This window comes from Aulonocara sp. 'chitande type north' Nkhata Bay, linkage group LG2 (genome assembly GCF_057382095.1).
Source record: "Aulonocara sp. 'chitande type north' Nkhata Bay isolate Kocher_YH1m ecotype deep benthic linkage group LG2, A_spYH_male_GT1.1, whole genome shotgun sequence".
Classification (NCBI taxonomy): domain Eukaryota; kingdom Metazoa; phylum Chordata; class Actinopteri; order Cichliformes; family Cichlidae; genus Aulonocara; species Aulonocara sp. 'chitande type north' Nkhata Bay.
In genome coordinates, this window is record NC_141345.1 from 21040250 (window position 1) to 21059378 (window position 19129).

The window sequence follows — 19129 nt, forward strand, 5'->3', positions numbered from 1 at the left end:
GTGGTCTGTTTAAAATTTTCTGCCATTCGTGACGCAACACATTTCTTTGCCTTGGATAATTGTAAATTTTCACTCATTTTCAGACCTGTCTTTGTACCTTAGGATATTTTTTTTGTTGATCTACTTCATAGGTGTCAAACTCTGGCCCGCAGCCTAATTACATTTGGCCCGTGAAGCCATACCAAATTACTATTAGAGCTGGCCTACTGGTATTATACAGCTAATATATATATTGTTTAGTATTAAGCTTTGCTTGTTCCATATTCAGTTTTTCAGCAAAACGTGTTTGAGTCCATAAGAAAAGATTCATTCTCATATCTGGAGGAATAAATATATTTCAATAAATATTAACTTTAGCCCGCGACTTTGTTCCAGTTTTGAATTTTGGCCCACTGTGTATTTGAGTTTGACACCCCTGATCTACTTAATACTGACATGATAACCACTCACACATAAAAATGCACATAACTCAAGGCATGAACCAGTGTTGTGTCTACATGTTTGGTGTGGAAAGGGCTTAAGAAATAGGAAAAACTCCACCAAAGACCCGACACAGGACCAGAGAGATGCAACTGGCCCTTCAGCGGATCCATCTACTGTTCATTGAAGTCTCAGCAGAAATGGTCTCAGTGGAAAGGAGTCTGTCAAGAAGCCATTCTTAAGAAAGGGAGAAAGGGCTCATGTAGTGTAGCTTGAAGTGAAGTCATATTACAACAATATCTTGACAGAGAACAGAACAAAAGGCAGCAGATATCCAAAGAAGAGGTCTGAATGTCTTTCAAGAAGGCTAGAGAACTATTCCTGAATTTTACTTAAAAAGAGATTAGAAGAAAGCTTCCCAAAGAGAATTAAGGCTGTACTGAAGAATTAAACATGGTCATATCAAATATTGTTGGAATTGCAAAAAGCCTGTTTTGGCCTTATATACTGTTTGATTTATGTTTACATGTTTTTTTTATAAATCGCAAAATATAATTATAAAAATATAAAGAATACACAGCTTGAGGCTTTTGTACAGTATTGTGCAAAAGTATACTGTACTATGTTTAACCAAACTAGTAGACCAAACTCTTGGTAAGCTGGTTGTTTGCTAAAATTAAACCAGTCTTTTATTGTGCATCCCTCCCTCGCATAAATATTTTTTCTCTTATCTCTTTGAAGTTCTCTGTGTGAGCATTCCTTTCTCTTCGTTCCCTTGGTCCTTTCCCAGTGGTGGGGTCAGAGGGCATGTCCTTTCCACTGGAGCCAGTTAGAGTGACGAATGGTAACGCAGTAATGCCAGCGGGTTTGTAGCACGAACAGTAAACAGTGCGAGGGTGGAGGAAGAGAGCGGAGGAGTGTGATAAGAAAGAGAAATGGTGAGCAAGAGCAAAATCAGAAAGATGAATGAAAGGCTTGCCGCAAAGAACGGGCACTAAAGGTCAAAAGATTTGCAGGGCAACCTTTGGCTTAAGCTTATGTATCTATTTTTGAAGAGCAGCCTTTTGCCAAAATCAGACAAGCTTTTTGAATCTGCTGTGCCATTTGCAAAGAGAGCCTCCATCGACCCCGACACAAAGAGAATTTGAGTGGCTGGGTGTGTGTTGTGATTGTGCTGATGCTCTTTCACCTCAAAATAATCGAAAATCATCATAGAACATTGGTGATTTCACCAGCGAGACCAGACGCAGACAAAAAAAAGTTAAAAGGTGTTTTTTAACATGCAAAGTGTATTCATGACTTTCAGCATGTAACTGTGTTGATGCACTTTGGCTGCAGCCACCAACACATTCGCTCTCAATTATGCTTATCCTGGTGTTGTGCGAGGTATTAAAAATTCATTAGGCTCTAGTGCAATTATAAGAGCTCTGACAGTTTTGAATAATACATATTTAATGGAGAGTGATACAGATTATGGCAAACTGTTTAATAGCATTTTAATTCTCCATCACCTCCCCTGAGGAGGGGAGGTGACAGAGGAATCATTAATGGCATTAAAAATCCACCAGGTGTATCTTTCTTGAAGCAAACAGTATGTGACTACAGGATCCTTCATTATATATGTGACGGCAGTCAGACTGATGACACTTTCTGGTGGGTTATGTGATATTTACACAGCATCCGCTGTGTCTCTTTTTTTTAAGTTGCCATTGCTTGATTCTTACATAAGACTGTCTGTCTCCTTGTCCCTTTTTTCTCTCGCTCTCTGTCTCAGTAAATCATTTCCCTAAGGCCAGTCATTAGCATCATCTAAAGTTACCACATCTAACATCCATTTTCTGAAGTGCCAATCCAAAAAGGCAGGATTGCTCTGAGAATATCACAAGTTCCACAGGAGGGAAAGAAAGGGCAGCAAACAGAAATTTTCTGTGTTCGCCGAGTGCACATGACATTGCAAGGACTCTGGGTTGGGCACTGGAGCTAGCAGTTGTAGCACTGCATCACAGACACACATTCCCTCGCACACACACACACACACACAAACACACTGTCTTGTTGCCACCTCAGCCATCACTCTGAATGATGTCACTCAAATTAATTGCTGTTCCCTTCTCGTGGCACGCTTGAGGAGGTTTCTTAGAGGCAAGGACAGTCCAGAGCCAAGAGAAAGCGGCCTTTAAAGGACAGCTCTGCGTGCGTGTGTGTCTGTGTGTTAGCCCATGAGAGGAAGAGTTTCTCTCACAGTATATAGTTTTTTACATATTTATAATGAGCATTAACTTAATTCAACTGAACGATGTCACTTCTTACACTTGCTGCTTATTGAGAGGGATTTATTGCCCCGTAATTATTTTAATATGGTTGACCAGCAAGACGAAGCAACAGTTCTACAGAAAAATTAATCAAGTTCTGATTTTTACGACGCATCTACAGAGATATTCATTAACATTACCGAACATGAACTTCATGTCAAACCATCTTTGAGTGTGATTTATCTTTTAAGACGACGCAGCAGGCTAATGTGGAACAGAGTGTGTAACTGGGTCTTGCCAAATATAATTTATTTCGTCCTTGTCGTTGCTCTGCTGTCTTTTCACACTTCAACTACTTCAATTTCCCTCGTACTCCCCATTGAAGCATCTGAGTGGATTAGGTTCTTGTCACAGGTAAATCCATAACAGACAGTGGAACCACCGCAAACTAAAATCTACAATCCTCCTTATCCTCTTCTTTTAACAAGGAACTGAAACACGGAGGCGACAAAGGTGCATCGGAATCAAAGTTCTTGTTTAGCCGTTTGGTATTGTTTAAAAATTGATAGAGTGGGAAATGTTGTAATGCAATCAAAGAAAGAAACAAAGCCAACAGTGGGGATAAAGAGGTGCCACAATGGTTGCACTCCTTTATTATGCCAGGCTATTCACAACTTCTGATTAGGCGCTTCACTTTACAAATGATGGCAATACATCACCGGACTGAACAAACACATGAACACCAGGGTTATGTGAGAGTGAAATGTTAGATGTGAAGCGCAGCTGATCCCATTAGGTTTTGCTCTTTGGATGCTGGTGTGAAATTGGCTTTAGGTAATTTGATGTGTGGAGGTCAAGGCTGTGCAGCCACTCTGTCTCTTTATCTCACGCACACACACACACACACACACACACACACACACACACACACACACACACACACCCTGTGGATTTCATGAAAATGGACAAATATACATTTATAAACATGTGCACTGATTCTTCCACATGCACAAGCAGACATTGCACAGCTGTTTCTTCTGATGGCTTTATACACTTCTGAATGTAACATAACATGTATACAGTAGTAAAACCAATATAACACCTGCATATTCACTCACAACACACTTACAGCTTTTGCTTGTCATGAATTCTCACTCTGGCTAACAGATTAGCGGTAGATCTTAATGATGATGTTCTTTATCTTGTTATGTCTCTGATATTTGCTGGGTCTTATTTTCACAGTTTTGGCCACAACATCTATCAGTCATGATTGATTCTGCCAAGATTTAGATTTGATGGTCAACACCACTCATGTCTGTCAGATGAATTTGTGCCTGTCACCCAAGCGACAACCCCTGGGCCTGAAAAATTAAGGTAATGTTGAATGCAATGGTGGCTAAAGCCTACAGAAACAGAATTATTAGCACAGTGATTGGAAGCAGTAAAAATGCTAACTGGCTTTGTTTAAAGTTTTTTTTTTTCAAAGCTAAAATCAAAGTTTACTAATACTTCTACAGGTAATTTTCAAAAAAAAAAAAAAGAAGAAGAAGAAGCTAAAGCTCATTAGCAAACTAAGTCAGCTTTAGCCTACACAAAGAGAAAAATTCACTTAGCAAAAGATTGGAAGCAGTGGCAAATGCTAACTTTCTCCAAAGCTAAAAAGAATATTTACCAGCACCTCTAAAATTAATTCTGATTTGCGGTATAAAAAGGGTTTATATTACATTGCAATACGTGCAGGACTATTTCATTACTTCCTGGGGTTCTGCTACTGATGAAAGATTTCCAGACAGGAAACTAGAACAGACAGATAATTTTCCAAAACATGAGCCATTTTTTCTTCATTATATGGGAACATAGTGGCCTCACTAAAATAATAAAGATAATAATAATTAAGATTTGTCTTGTTTATTCATCTTTGATGAGCAAAATTCTTCTGACGATTACTGATTTTTTATTTTGGGGGGCTTTAGTGGAAATGAAAAGATGCATTTGATATAGAAAACATATTATTAAATTTGCAGTTTAAGTACAGCAGTAAATAAATGTAAAAATCAGTCTAAAGCATAATTTAAACTGTGGTCTAATGCATTTCATGTCAAACTAGCAACTTGAATGATGTGATGTAATAAGTTTTTTAAAAAACATCTTTATTACACCAAAATTCATTTATGTTTCAAGTGAAGTAAAACAGCTGATAAGTGGACTTTTATTTCCCAATAGAGTTGTGTGGTTTTTAATTAATTCTTACAAATTATGGTGTTCCTCTGTTTCCTTCTAACTTATATTTTGTACGAGAGTCCCGTTGCCTGCCATGCGGTTTTCTTGTGCTACAAGTTGCTTTTTTGCATTGTCCGTCTTGTTAGGTTTAACTCAGAAAAGCAGTAGTTTTAATGCTCTAAACTGTAGGCTGGCTGATTGTCTGGCATCTTGTGTTCATTGCCTTGTTGGAGTTCACAGAGAAATTCAGTAATGCATCCAAACCAATAAGAACTGTGACAAAATCAGTGAGAACAAGACCCATGGTAAATAACGGTCACAAAAAATGACACAATTGTCATTTAGATGTGCTTTCACTATGCAATTTATTGCACAAAGGAAGTGTGTCACCAGTTGACACTGTATTTCTGTTCAATTTCACAGGAACATAAAACAACATTACACCAACCCATTTCAGTTTTCACATAAAGAACCCATAATCCCATAATAATCCCATCCATAGCAGGTACAATACTGTCTTCTGCCAATAAAACACTTTCAAGCACTGGAAAAATCAGGCAATTTGATACAACATTAAAACCACAAACAGGTAAAATGAATAACATTCTTTATCTGGTAAAAATGGAATGCTCTGCAGGGAAACTTTGGGCTCAAACACTTATCTAGATGTTACTTTGACATATTCCACCCACATGAACATAGCGGCAGAACAAACACAACCCAGTGGCAACTTATTCCCTGAATACAGCAGGTCAAGGCACCCCTCCACCCTGCAAAAACTGCTCATGGATGACTCAACACAAGAAGAGCCCGAGGCACTGACCTGGCCTCCGAACTTAGCAGATCTTCAGTTGAGCATCTCCAGGATGCAATCCACCGTTGCCCCACCTCACAACCCACAGGGCCCAAAGTGTTACACAATATTAGGCAAATGGTTTTAATGTTGCCGCTGACTGGTGTCATTTCGGAGGTCACAAGTTTGTAAATTTGGTTTAAAGTTATAATGATTCGAAATGTCGATGATTTATAAATAACATTTCAACCAGTAACGAGGCAGTCGGTTTGTTTTTCCCCATCTCTGCATCCTATACGGATTCAGATCACATTTTTACGTCTCCACTTCTTAGGGATTTCCTTTTACACTTGAATTTATTCACTTTTCATTCTAGCTGTAATATTAAGTCACTTGTGGATGTACTTTACCTGTACATATGTTCAACATAATTTGGCTTGATGCTTTACTGCTGGAGTCTTTGCAGGTCCTGAAATGTCAGTGTAAAGACTAACAGTGTTTCTGTGTGCTGTCATGGAATTTGTTGTTGTAGTGTGCATGCTGGGTGCTACATGATATTTCGGGGAGCATGTTTTGACAGTGTTTGTTTGTGTGTGTGTGTTTGATGATATAGAAGAGAGCAGTGTCTGACATCATTAGGGTGTGTGCTGCCCAGTCATGGGATTATCTATCCCAAGAGCTTGTCAGCACCGCTGCTCTCCCAGATCCCTGGTGCAACAGCGGCGGATTTTAATCTCAATCCCAAATCCTCTCTCCTCTATCAGGAGCTTCTCCCATCTGAAGACAGTGTAGAGACAATGGCGAGCACAGCAAGCCCGCTATGGTAGACATCGCAAAGGCAGACCATTCACCTAATGCAAACATGGATGCATGTGGGGTCGTCGTACCCTTCAGTCAAAATAAGAGTTAGCGCACGAAAGCAGTCTTTGCATTTCAAGTCAATCAGACTGGCTGCAACAGGAACTCTTGGACTGTTTTAAGAATTAAGGGATGAGTCAGTGCTGTGAGAGAGTTGTGAGTCATTTCTTGTTTAGACTGGCCGTCTCTATGTCGTGGCCTCCTGGATACAGTCTGTGGCATCCCAGCAGGATGGAGAAGGCCTTCCGGAAATCCGCATTGAAGGCATAGATGATGGGGTTTAGGGAGGAATTAGCCCAGCCGAACCACACGAACACATCAAACGTGGTGGGGCTGATGCAGGGGAAAGCCTCCCCTCCGCTCGACTGCTCGCAGAAGGGCACCATGCAGTTGAGGATGAAAAATGGGAGCCAGCAACACACAAACACCCCCATTATCACTGACAGCGTCTTCAGCACCTTTGTCTCCCTCTTGAATGTCAACCTGAAGGAGCTCTCCGAGTCTGCGATGCTGGAGCCTCTGCCCATGCTGTCGTGTCTGTTTTTGGCACTTTCGGCTGCCCGCTCTAGAGCAGAGATCCTCCTGATTTGTCTGTGGGCAATGCGGTAAATCTGTGTGTAGGTGGCCACCATGATGACCACAGGGATGTAAAAGCTTATAAGAGAGGTGGAGATGGCGTAGGTCCTATTCAGGCTTGAGTCACAGTTCTCTGGGTAAGATGTAGCGTTTGATGCCAGTGAAACAGAGGACCCAGTAAGAGCAGTGTAAGATTTGGTTTGGGCTTTATGCCAGTTGAGCTGCACTGGAATGAAGGAAATGAGGACAGACAGCGTCCAGGCCACACTGATCATAATATAGGCCACTGTGGGTGTCATCTTCCTCTCATAGCGGAAAGGACTGGAGATGGCCCAATAGCGGTCCAGGCTTATGACGCAAAGGTTCAAAATTGAGGCCGTGGAGCACATAATGTCAAAAGCTACCCAGGTATCGCAGAAAGAGCCAAACGGCCAGAATCCGGCGATCTCCGTCACTGCTTTCCAGGGCATCACCAAGATGGCAACCAATAGGTCGGACACGGCCAGCGAGATCACAAAAAAGTTGGTCACTTTAGAACGCAGATGGCGAAACTTGGTGACGGCCGCGCAAACCAGAGTGTTTCCCAGCAAGGTGGTGAGGATGAGCAGCGAGAGAAAACAGCCAGTTAGGACACGACTTGATGGCGCCTCATCCAAAAACCCATTGTCGATGACAGTTGTAAAGTTCATGGGATCCATCCCTGAAAGTGAGTGTGTGCTTGGGGAGGAGGGGGTTCTTTGCTTATGTCATACTGAAGAGTCTTGCTACATTTTATCCACTAGTTTCTATGAGGCTCCTGTTCTCCATTACTGCGAAAAGTCTCCATCAGTTTATCGTCTGATAAATCACGAAAGATGAGACATTTCAGGCAAATGCTCTCTGGGACAGTCATTTGCCCTCTGACCCTGTAAAATAGATTTGACATCATCTGAGCTGCACTGATGGAGAGGTAGTTGTACCTTAATTCCTCAGTGCAGTGGTGTAGTCACTGATTCTCTTCTGCTTGTTCTGTTTTAGCCCCAAACCCAATGTAATCGCAGGAATCCTCTGTCTGCTTACAGAACACATCAGTAGCCCTGGGGATTAAAAGAAATGAATTAGTCTAGAAAAATTCAATATTGTGTAAGATAAAAGTAATCATAAATATGCATGATTTTCTAAATGTTATATATCTTTTTTGTGGTTTGTTGTGTTGTGGTTTATATAATAGCTCTGATTGTTAATATAGCTGATTACGCAAAAGAATATTAGGGCTATTTTAAGTAAAAGGTAAAAAGATTTGGGGGGGAAGGGGCTCATTCAGCCTCATCACACCCCAAGCACCATTAAATGGCCCATGATAGAGCACAGTTTGGACAATAATAATCAATCATACCTTTGCATATCTCTTTGTAGCTCCTGATGCCCCAAATTTCACCTCATCAAAATCAGTCTCCTTTTGAATAGTTTCCAGTTATAGTTATGTATTTGTAGAATTCGGATACCTCTCATAATGTGGTAAATCCGGGCTGAATCAAGGAAAGACCTATTTGCATAAATATAATTGTAAAGTATTATATTTAATCAGTGTTCTAATTACTATTCCAATCTTCCTCCACTAAATTTATTACTTTATCATTATTATTATTATTATTATTATTGCAATGGCCCCAATAAACCCTCGTACAGCTGTAATTTGTATTGCCAATGATCCGATTTAGAATAACACACTGTCTGGCTGGAGCTGTGAGAGCAGGATTTTCCCGTGAGCGGGCTGTAATTATTAAGACGTGACTCAAAACAAGAGTCACATCCTCCTACATATATACAAACTGTGTTTGCGGTTTCTCTATTTTACTGTTTTAGCACCAAATTCACTTCTTACTTACAGATAAAGTGTGCGGTCAGCTGCAGCTTGATACCACATCTAAAAACAAACGTCCCGCCGCTTCCATCCGAACTTCCCAGTGTAAAGTCCCTCCAAAGAGCATCCAGACCCCATTTCCTGCAAACACAAATAAATGCACAGTCCTGTGTCCTCCCTGGAAGCCAGCTCGCTGACTGTTGCTGTGATTTAATAGTACACACCACCGGATTCAAATGTCACTCAGCGCTCTCGCTGCGTCCTCCTGCAGCCACAGTGCGCATCTGCGGCCAGATCCCGAAGACCTCTGGCTCGCTTCCACACCGGCGCTCTGACGTTGTCCCATTCAGGAGAAAGTGCGATGGGAATGAAAGCGCGTGACTGTGTCCCTTTGGCGACCGATCTCGATCACTGCTTTATGACACAACAGGTTTCACGAGAAAATCATCACGCATCCCGTTCCCCGTTAAGCCTTGCTGTAGTTATTTTCCAGAGTCTTATTTAAATCTGGTGAAGTTTATTCAAATGAAGAGGTAGATTATAAAATCATTGCAAGGTCCGTTCAAGTACATTGGGTCGCTGAGGCCACCTGTTGGAGAAAGAAAAGAAATGCGGGCGCAGCATCCTGATAAAGATTTTTTTCTGCATTCTTTCGTCACATTAAGATAAAGAAGTATGTTAGTTGTATATTTGCTTTTAAAGTATATCCATTTTTGTTTAAACTGACCCCAAATCGATGTAGATAAATCAAATTCTGAGGTCCTTTCTTTTCTCTATTATCTATGATTATCCGTATTAGTTCACGGGTGGCTAATTTAAAAACAAATCATTTCGATTAGGATATTTTAAGTGTATTCCTTTGGTCCTTTCTCATCTCTTTTGAGGCTCAGGCTCTCTGCCTGGCTGCCAGGAAATTAAAGACACAACAGGCAGGGGTAAGAGTTGAAAGGGTCAGAGAATAAATAGACAAGTTGAGGTGCACTGTTGCCTACATTTCTCTCTCACTGCATCCTCCTCTGTTGTTTTTCTGTGTTCAAAGGTGCACCTGCTACTCATCTAACTCATGTATACTTCAAAGACACCACTCCAAGGTTGCTGCTGTCTGTACTGTGTGATTTCCCACACGTGACAAGTGCCACGATAACCTCTTTATCTTACTTGTCTTTTCTAGCAATATAATGAGTCACTAAGTTACTCTTCAGAAAACCTGATGTGACTAAAAATGTGTGAGACTAGATTAGCAGAAGTCATCTGTAGATCTCCTTTTCGCAATCTTGATGTGCTCTTGTGGGAACCTAAGGAAATGTAGTTTTCAATCATGAGATCTTGGGTTAAAGTCTTTTTAAAGTTGTGAGCTTTTTTTTTTTGAAGTCGTGAGAAGGCTCCAGAGTGTTTTGTTCCTTTTTTTTTTTTTTTTTTGCTTGGTGATGACCCACAAAATATGCAAAAGCGATAAGTAAGATGGCTAAGAGCAAAAAACAAAACAAAAAAACTGCCATTTTAGGAAGCCAAAAAAACCCCAGCCCTCTTATCACACTCCTGTGTGTTAGTGTGAGTGCATGTGTGATACAGCCCTGCGTGTTTATCAGACATGCCTGTCTGTGCAACTTCATGCCTGTGCGTGCGTGTTTTGTGCCCTGCCATGCAAGCTTGTTAACTTTTACTTCTCTAAGGGAAGTTAAAAAAAGAGGCACTTCTGTCATGCTTTTCCCACTATGCCTTTCACCGAGTTAAATGGGGGTGGGGAACTTTCTGCATCTTCTATCCTCCAACACATCCCTTCCCACTCTTCTTAATTAGTCTTTTATCATCTATACTTGCAATATTTTTTTTTTCTTACACTTATTTTACAAGAGGGATTATGAGACTGATTATAAGATGAGGATAGATAAAATTTTATTAATAAATGTGGCAACTCTTTGCAGCAAAGTAGCCTAAAGTAGCTTTACTGATTGCTTAACAACTGGCTTAACATTGACAGGGTTAAACCAGGTTTATATGGTAAAAATGTACTCTGTGATGCATCTATAATCATTATTTCAGTTGTTATAAAAAGGTTGAATCAGTGGTTTCACTTTGTTAGTGGTTGAGTTACACCAAAATAACTGGGTTAGGTTTTGGAAATGATTGTGCTTAAATTATAATATGATAAGCGAGACTACACATTTGAACCTATGCATGCGTCATAGGATCAATGGTACGGGCTGTGGGTTTCTGTGACAAACCAGTAGCCTTTGACAGAGTGGTATTATCTAAGGACCTGGCCATGAGAACTGACTCACTGATCAGCAATAAACCTTTATTACGACTTTGTAATATGAAATGCTAAGTAAATAGCATTAAGAGTTTTTACAAAATAAATTACACCAGAATTCTTTTAATCATTAATTAATTTTTAAAAAGTGTAAAATTGTGTCTTAAATGTTATACATGCAGATGCCATCAGAACGTAACTGCTATAGTGTACAATACATAAAACATAGCGATCATAAAACTGTACTGTGTGTATAGTTTGACTCATACCTAAAGATGTAGTACTACTAATGATCCCAATGGGTCACCACAGCAGAAGGCATTTTAATTTTGACTGGATGCCCTTCCTTGTTGTTTGGTCAGAATCCACTTGTTTCAGTTCCTCTCACCACTGCCGTTGCTGCTTCTACACCATTGACCTCTGCTGTTTCCTGAGAAGGGCCCCTCATTCTCTCTGCCCACTTCACCAACCTCTCCGTTGACACCTCACAGCCCCCTGAGCCTCCGGAATGAGCATTATCCCCACCAGAGCCTTTCACGAATGAGTTAGTAAAGGCCTAGGGCTTTCTAACACTATGCTGGTATATAAACAGTTCATTAGAATGTATGCCTCTGATTAGATTGCGCTTGTAACTAATCTGAAGCAAGGCAGAGCTTTATTATGGGCACAGGCCAGAGAAGAGTTAACTTACTGAATTACTGAATAAATTGAAATGTATTTTTGTTAAGGGAACCAGCGCTGATGCAGCTCAATCTGTAAACTTAGTGTGGCTGATTATTCAGTGAATTTCTGGATACTGGCTGAGGAGAGATGCTGGGAGGAAAGGCACTCAGAGAAGCTTTTTTTTTAGTTAGTAACTTGATCTGCTCTCAGTCTGAAAAACTTAAATGCAAATGTTTTATGCAAAGACCTTGCTCTTTCTTTGCCTCCCCCCAGATCATACAACTGTGCCATAGATGCCTTACCTGGTGTTCCTCCCCCCACTGGTTGTCTTTACAACAATGGAGAAATACTTCCACGAAAGCAGGTATCATTTGGCCATCTTCTTCTCCTTTGGCCACTACTCTTTGTAAAGAAAAAAGATGGAACACTCCATGCCTGCATAGATTGCCGCAGTTTAAATCAGATCACAGTAACAAACAAGACTCCGGCACTTTGCTCCTCTTGATGCCCCTGTGGAAGATGAAGTGATCTTACTTTCCTCATGTGTCATTGGGTCTCTTACCTGGGAGATCGAGACCCTCATCCAATCTGCACAGAAAAAACAAACCTGATCCCAGAGGAGGTCCACATAATTGTCTGGGGTCCAGCAGACCATTCGTTTTTTTGCAGTGGCACTTATGGCCTAATCTAGAGACTTCTGGGAGTACATCGGTGAGTGCACCATGTGCGCCCAGAATAAGACTGCCCACAATCCATCTGCAGCACTCCTAAAACCTTTACCTTTATTCCCAGCAGGTCCCTGAGGTCATGTGACCAGGGCTTGCTTGCTGTCCAACACACGAGGCTGAAAACAAAAGGCGACAAAGCTTTTGGAACTGTGGCCCCCAGATTGTGGAACTCTCTCCCTTTGAGCCTGAGATCTGTGGACTCAGTGGTCGCTTTTAAAAAACAGCTAAAAACCCATTTTTTTAAACTTGCTTTTAGTTGATTTTTATTTTTAGGTTTTAGCTTCTGTGAAGCACTTTGTGATTTTTATCTTGAAAGGTGCTATATAAATAAAGTTTTACTTACTTACTTACTTACCTGTCCCACATCCTAGATGTGGGACATGGTCCCACATCTCTTTGGATTTCGTTACCAGACTTCTTGACAGGTAACACTGTCATTCGAACAATGACCTTACACTTCAATGACTAATATCATGGCAATGCGTATGCTGTGTGATATGCACTCCAAACTGGACTTTCATTGTGATGCATTAACAACCAGGTTTTAGGTAGTCTATGGGCGATCTTTAGTTTAAGTGTTATCATTAAAAAGTACAATGTCAAGTTAAAACCAAACCAAACCAGTTAGAACTACCTCTATATCGTTGTGACTGTTTAAGGCTTATAACAGCTCTGGCATCATGATGTCAAGCTAGACACTGCAGCATACATGTCAGTGTTCACCCACAGTATTATTTCTCTCAATAATTCCTTTTATAAAAGAAGAGACGGCCACTGCAAAGTTTTCAGAAATGTTCTATTCGTAAACGCTCTCAGCTGGAGGCGGTAAATCTCAGAAAAACAACTCTTTGTTTCTAAACTCTTTATTCCACAAAATTTTCACTATTAGTTCAAGGAAAACCACAGACCTCAGTGCTTAAAAAAAAAAGACAAGAAAAGGCAAAACAGCAAACAGTGTTACATAGTCAACTGTTACCATGTTTTAAATAAAGGCTTTTAAACAAACTAATTAGTTGAATAAATAAATAAATAAATAGACAATAAAGTATAGACAAGTTAATTTACTGAAGACAGCAGTGCAGTCCTTTCTCTATACTATTTTCACATGGTGAATATTACAACAGTATCACTGGGAGGTAAGGTCGTCAGTTGCATACAAAACAGTAAATTTTAAATAAATAGATATAAATATGATGAAATAAATACATAAATATATGGAAGCGCTTTTTTTAAATATTCAGAATTTGAAATTTGGAAAGTTAATACGTCAAGGGTTAGGAAGGAAAACTTCCTGGACTCAAGCTACCTTCACTTGAGGTGCTGTTGTTGTGCTTTTCAAGATTTTAATATTATTTGAAAGTACCTTGGTGTTTTTGGATAGTTTAGACTATATTTCAGATATATTCCAAGTTGCCATCATTTTATGTTAAAAGTTGACCTGCATGTAAGCGAAATCAGGTTTAGATTATTCTGTTCCATTTCTTGAAGAAGCTTTTGTAGAAACGAAAGGTTTGATTGGACATGTGTTCAGCTTTCATACAGCAACTGGGATTCTGGAAAAGGAAAAAAGAAGCTATTACATTGCATGTCATCTGGATGGAGATGTTGACATAAACAAGCTGATCTAATCAGATCTTGTTAAGAGTTGTTCTGGTTGACATAAACAAGCTGATCTAATCAGATCTTGTTAAGAGTTGTTCTGGTTGACATAAACAAGCTGATCTAAACAGATCTTGTTAAGAGTTGTTCTGGTTGTCTTACGTTGGCATCATTGTGACGATGTGGCAGAATATTCAAGTTTTTCAGAAGCTCTTGTATATAGTGTTCGTCCTCTTCTTGCACAGTCACGTTGCTGAGAAGTTTCTCCAGTTCTTTAATGACCACACCTGAACAATTGTGCTGCAATGGTAAAATGATAAGGCATAGTTCATTTATCATAACAAACGTAATGCATCTATCATCTGAGGAGGTGATAATGTGCCTAACTTACGGGCATTTTTGATGAACATCTTGCAGGGACTTTAATGGTCGCACTACCATTCTGAAGAAACAGAAAAATAAATCAGTTAATTGCATTATGAACTGAATATTATAACATTGTAATAAACATCAGTGAAGCCACGGTACACTTTGTAACATAGTGCTGCGAGTGAAATAACGAGTTGCGATAAACATTTCGAGTACTTACATATGTGAAGTTGACTTTGCTGAGACTTTCGAGTCCATGTATGATCTCAGTAATCAAGTTAGTGTCTGACTTAACACTGACACAGAAATGCAACAAGGCGAGAACAAGGACGCACTTCATCATACTGCAGCAGCTTCTCTCTCTCTTCCTCAGTAGCGTCGTTCAGCTGTAACACTGATGTGATCAGCACCTCTGCCCATGCGTTTTATAGGAGGAAAGCGGAAGAAACCCCATACACACCTACGTAAAATTACCTTTCTTTTTTTTCATAGAGATGCGACCGTTTAAAAAAAGATTACTGTATGCCAAAAGTTTTTTTGTTTTTTTTTTCCAAAATAGCGCCCCAAAGTTTCACTTCTGTCTCAGTATTGCAGACAGATTGTTATCTTTCAACTTTTGTAAACAATAAATTCATGAAGTAAATACATTTACTTTATGAATTTATTTGCATTTGGTTTAGCGAGTAAAAAGCTACAACTTGTGTAATGCAAAATGAGCATAGCTGTCTTCACAGGCTTGGTGCAGTGTATTGCATGTGGTCTGGAGGTGATGCAATTTATCTATAAATAACCAGTATAAAGAACCAGCTTTATTATCATTTCTTTCACAGCCCTCATATGTAGAAAGCTGACATCATAGTGAGAAATCAAATGCATGCGTTGTTTCTCTGTGTCAGAGGGTTACTACATTTTAAATTCCACTGGTTGGTGCAGGTGGTCTTTTGACAAAAACAAATGTAACCAATAAGATGACTGCAAATGACACCAAAATATATAAGTGGTAGGATGGAACTGTGATGTGGTGTCCCACTTGGCAGAGACAGGAAATAATGTGTCTATCTATCTATGTATCTATATACATATATATATATATATATATATATATATATATATATATATATATATATATATATGTGTGTGTGTGTGTGTGTGTGTGTGTGTATAGAGAGAGAGAGAGAGAGAGAGAGAGAGAGAGAGAAAGAGAGAGAGAAGAGAGAGAGACTGAGAGAGTTATATACAGATATAGCAGGTTTCATCAAGTAAAAGGAAGTACATGCTTGAAGAGTCAAGGAAACTGATATGGGCACCCCTCCTTTTTTTTTCTCTCTTTAGCTCCTGTCATCATCAACACACACACACACACACACACACACACACACACACACACACACACACACACACACACACACACACACACACACACACAAATAATACATATGTATATATTTATGTCAGACTATTCCTCAGCATTTTTCGGTGACCTCACAGTTTCTGTGTCGCTTAGATGTGTCACTAGAAGATGTGTGACTAGGAATTTCTTAAACGGGAACTTTCTTAAAATGTTGATGTTAAAGAGGGGCCGTGATGTGTGGGGGTGTTGCCTCTTACCACTGACGTGGTTGTCGATAAGGTTCACGCTTTTCACAGGGAAACTCCTCTGAATTATTTAGGGTTTCGCTGGTTTTTGCACATTACACACAGTATTTGAAGATTCGAAGGTTTGAGAAGGTGCAGGAGCTGAATACTACAAAAATAACAATAAAAAACAATATAAAGGTCATGTATTATGGTTTACCTGGTTACTCTGGTTTGACTATTTTACAGCTTGAAATTAGTTAATTGCTAGGATCAAGATTTCAACCAACTAATAACAACATTTAAACAACTTTGTGACCATGGTGACTGAATTAAATAAGTTAAATTCAATTTTATTCATATAGAGACAAATCACAACATAAATTGCCACTAGGTGCTTTGTATTTTAAGGCAAAGACTCTACAATAATAAAAAGAAAACAGAGAAAACCCCCAAAATCAAATGACCCCCTATGAGCAAGTTCGTTGGTGACAGTGGGAAGGAAAAGCTCAGTTTTAACAGGAAGAACGACGTTTAGGGAGAGGCGGGCAACTCAGTTGCCTGAGGGGAGGACGACGGGACAAAGACATGCTGCAAAAGAGAGTCAGAGGTTAATAAGACCTAGTGATTAAATGTAGAGTGGTCTATGAACACATATGAGTGAAAAAAAAGTTGAGTGAATAAGAAAGACTCAGTGCATCATGGAAAGCCCCCAGTAGCCTGGTCGACTGTGTTATAACTAAGGGTCAGCTTATCCAGCCCCAACTATATGCCTTGTCAGAAAGGAAAGTTCTGTCATGTCACTAATGAGTCACTAATCACTCACACTATTAGTGAGGTATTAGCAAGTGCTTAATTCATCATGCATGTGTCATTGTTTCTCCTTAGTATGTCATTTACAAACACAGATATGTTTATCCATCTGTTACTGTTACAACATGTACAGCTATCACTGCCAGTAATAGTCATAATCATAGTCATATTCATATATATGTATTTATAAAATGACATACAAAGGAGGAATAATGCTTTATGATGAATTAACCCTTTCATGCATGAATTATGACAACCTCAATCTTGATTTTTTTCTTAAGTATTTTTATTAATCTTTAGGCATGAAAAAAGATTTTTTTTAACTTAATTTCTTTAAAAAGCATGTACTTTTTAAAGAGTTTTTTACATGTCCACTTAGGTGGACAACTGATGCGTATGAAGTGATACATCAGTGTCCAATGTAGTGGTTTATGTGCAAGTATACCATCAACCCTGACACAAATACAAGGAAACAGCCTTTGAATAGCTGTCCACTGTAGTGACCACTGTGCGTGAAAGGGTTAAGCACCTGCCAGTACCTTGCTAATAAGTTCACAGAGACACTGGAATCAGTGCTCGCCAGCAACTCTACTTTCTGAGGAGGCTGAGGAACTTTGGCATGAATGCCAACATCACCTGAAATTTCTACAGGTGTGTGATCAAGAGTTTGCTGATGAGCTGTATTACAGTTTTTATGGAAGCTGCTCTGCTAGCAGCCATAAATCACTACAGAGGGTGGTGAAAGCAGCAGAGCACATCACTGGCATGAGGCTTTCAGGACATCTATCTTCAACAGTGCCTCCGTAAAGGACACAGCATCATCAAGGACCACAGCCACCCAGCACATCGGTTGTTCTCCTTGTTAACATGTGGGAGACTTTATAGGAGTCTGTCTGCTTGGACTAAAAGACTTAAAAGCAGTTTTTACCACCAAGCCATTGGCCACCTCAACCACAACCCTTAAACACACACCACAGGATGCACACAGAAGCTGTCCTACAGTTTCACAGGTACATACTACACTCTGCATTGGTCACCCCATTTTTATTAGTATTTAAATAAAAATAAAAACCCTTACTGTGTGCAATACTGTATTAACTGCCACTCTAAAATCGTGGACTCCAAACCATCAACGTGTCTTTTAGACCCCATTCCTACAAAACTGCTCAAAGAAGTCCTGTCATTAATTAATGCTTCAATCTTAAATACGATCAACCTTTCTCTAATAATCGGCTATGTACAACAGGCCTTCAAGCTGGCAGTAGTCAAACCTTTACTTAAAAAGCCATCTCTAGACCCAGCTGTCTTTGCTAATTATAGGCCAATCTCCAACCTTCCTTTCATATCAAAAATCCTTGAAAGAGTAGTTGTCAAACAGCTAACAGATCATCTGCAGAGGAATGGCTTATTTGAAGAGTTTCAGTCAGGTTTCAGAGCTCATCACAGCACAGAAACAGCTTTAGTGAAGGTTACAAATGATCTTCTTATGGCCTCTGACAGTGGACTCATCTCTGTGCTTGTCCTGCTAGACCTCAGTGCAGCGTTCGATACTGTTGACCATAATATCCTATTAGAGCGATTAGAACATGCTGTAGGTATTACAGGTACTGCACTGCAGTGGTTTGTATCATATCTATCTAATAGACTCCAATTTGTGCATGTAAATGGAGAGTCTTCTTCACACACTGAGGTTAATTATGGAGTTCCACAGGGTTCAGTGCTAGGACCAATTCTGTTTACACTATACATGCTACCCTTAGGCAGCATCATTAGAAGACATAGCATACATTTTCACTGCTATGCTGATGACACCCAGCTCTATCTGTCCATGAAGCCAAATAACACACACCAATTAGTTAAACTGCAGGAATGTCTTAAAGACATAAAGAGCTGGATGGCTGCTAACTTTCTGCTTCTTAATTCAGCTCAAACTGAGGTTATTGTACTCGGCCCTGAAAATCTTAGAAATATGGTATCTAACCAGATTCTTACTCTGGATGGCATTACCTTGGCCTCCAGTAACGCTGTCAGGAACCTTGGAGTCATTTTTGACCAAGACATGTCCTTCAATGCACATATTAAACAAATATGTAAGACTGCTTTCTTCCATTTGCACAACATCTCTAAAATTAGAAATATCCTGTCTCAGAATGACGCTGAAAAATT

General features: G+C 39.7%; 2 protein-coding genes across 2 annotated transcripts; both read right to left on the reverse strand.

Annotated features, from left to right (window-relative positions):
* Positions 1–5238: 5238 nt before the first annotated feature.
* Positions 5239–9252, reverse strand: drd1a (dopamine receptor D1a). The gene is made up of 2 exons (XM_086309777.1): positions 8988–9252; positions 5239–8195 (listed from the first exon to the last, which is right to left on the reverse strand). The coding sequence occupies exon 2, from the start codon at positions 7815–7817 to the stop codon at positions 6705–6707; it is 1113 nt and encodes a 370-aa protein (XP_086165903.1). The 5' UTR covers positions 7818–8195; positions 8988–9252; the 3' UTR covers positions 5239–6704.
* A 4295-nt stretch (positions 9253–13547) lies between these two features.
* On the reverse strand, positions 13548–14949 carry LOC147337720 (uncharacterized). The gene is made up of 4 exons (XM_086262910.1): positions 14796–14949; positions 14598–14648; positions 14369–14506; positions 13548–14160 (listed from the first exon to the last, which is right to left on the reverse strand). The coding sequence occupies exons 1-4, from the start codon at positions 14916–14918 to the stop codon at positions 14068–14070; spliced, it is 405 nt and encodes a 134-aa protein (XP_086119036.1). The 5' UTR covers positions 14919–14949; the 3' UTR covers positions 13548–14067.
* Positions 14950–19129: the final 4180 nt, after the last annotated feature.

Bases quoted from the DNA above. Each gene is read 5' to 3' on its own strand.
- drd1a (XM_086309777.1), bottom strand. From the start codon at position 7,817: ATGGATCCCATGAACTTTACAACTGTCATCGACAATGGGTTTTTGGAT.
- LOC147337720 (XM_086262910.1), bottom strand. From the start codon at position 14,918: ATGATGAAGTGCGTCCTTGTTCTCGCCTTGTTGCATTTCTGTGTCAGT. The intron at 14,507-14,597 runs GTAAGTTAGGCA...TTACCATTGCAG, and splicing joins GATGTTCATCAAAAATGCCC to CACAATTGTTCAGGTGTGGT. The intron at 14,161-14,368 runs GTAAGACAACCA...TTCCTTTTCCAG, and splicing joins ATCGTCACAATGATGCCAAC to AATCCCAGTTGCTGTATGAA.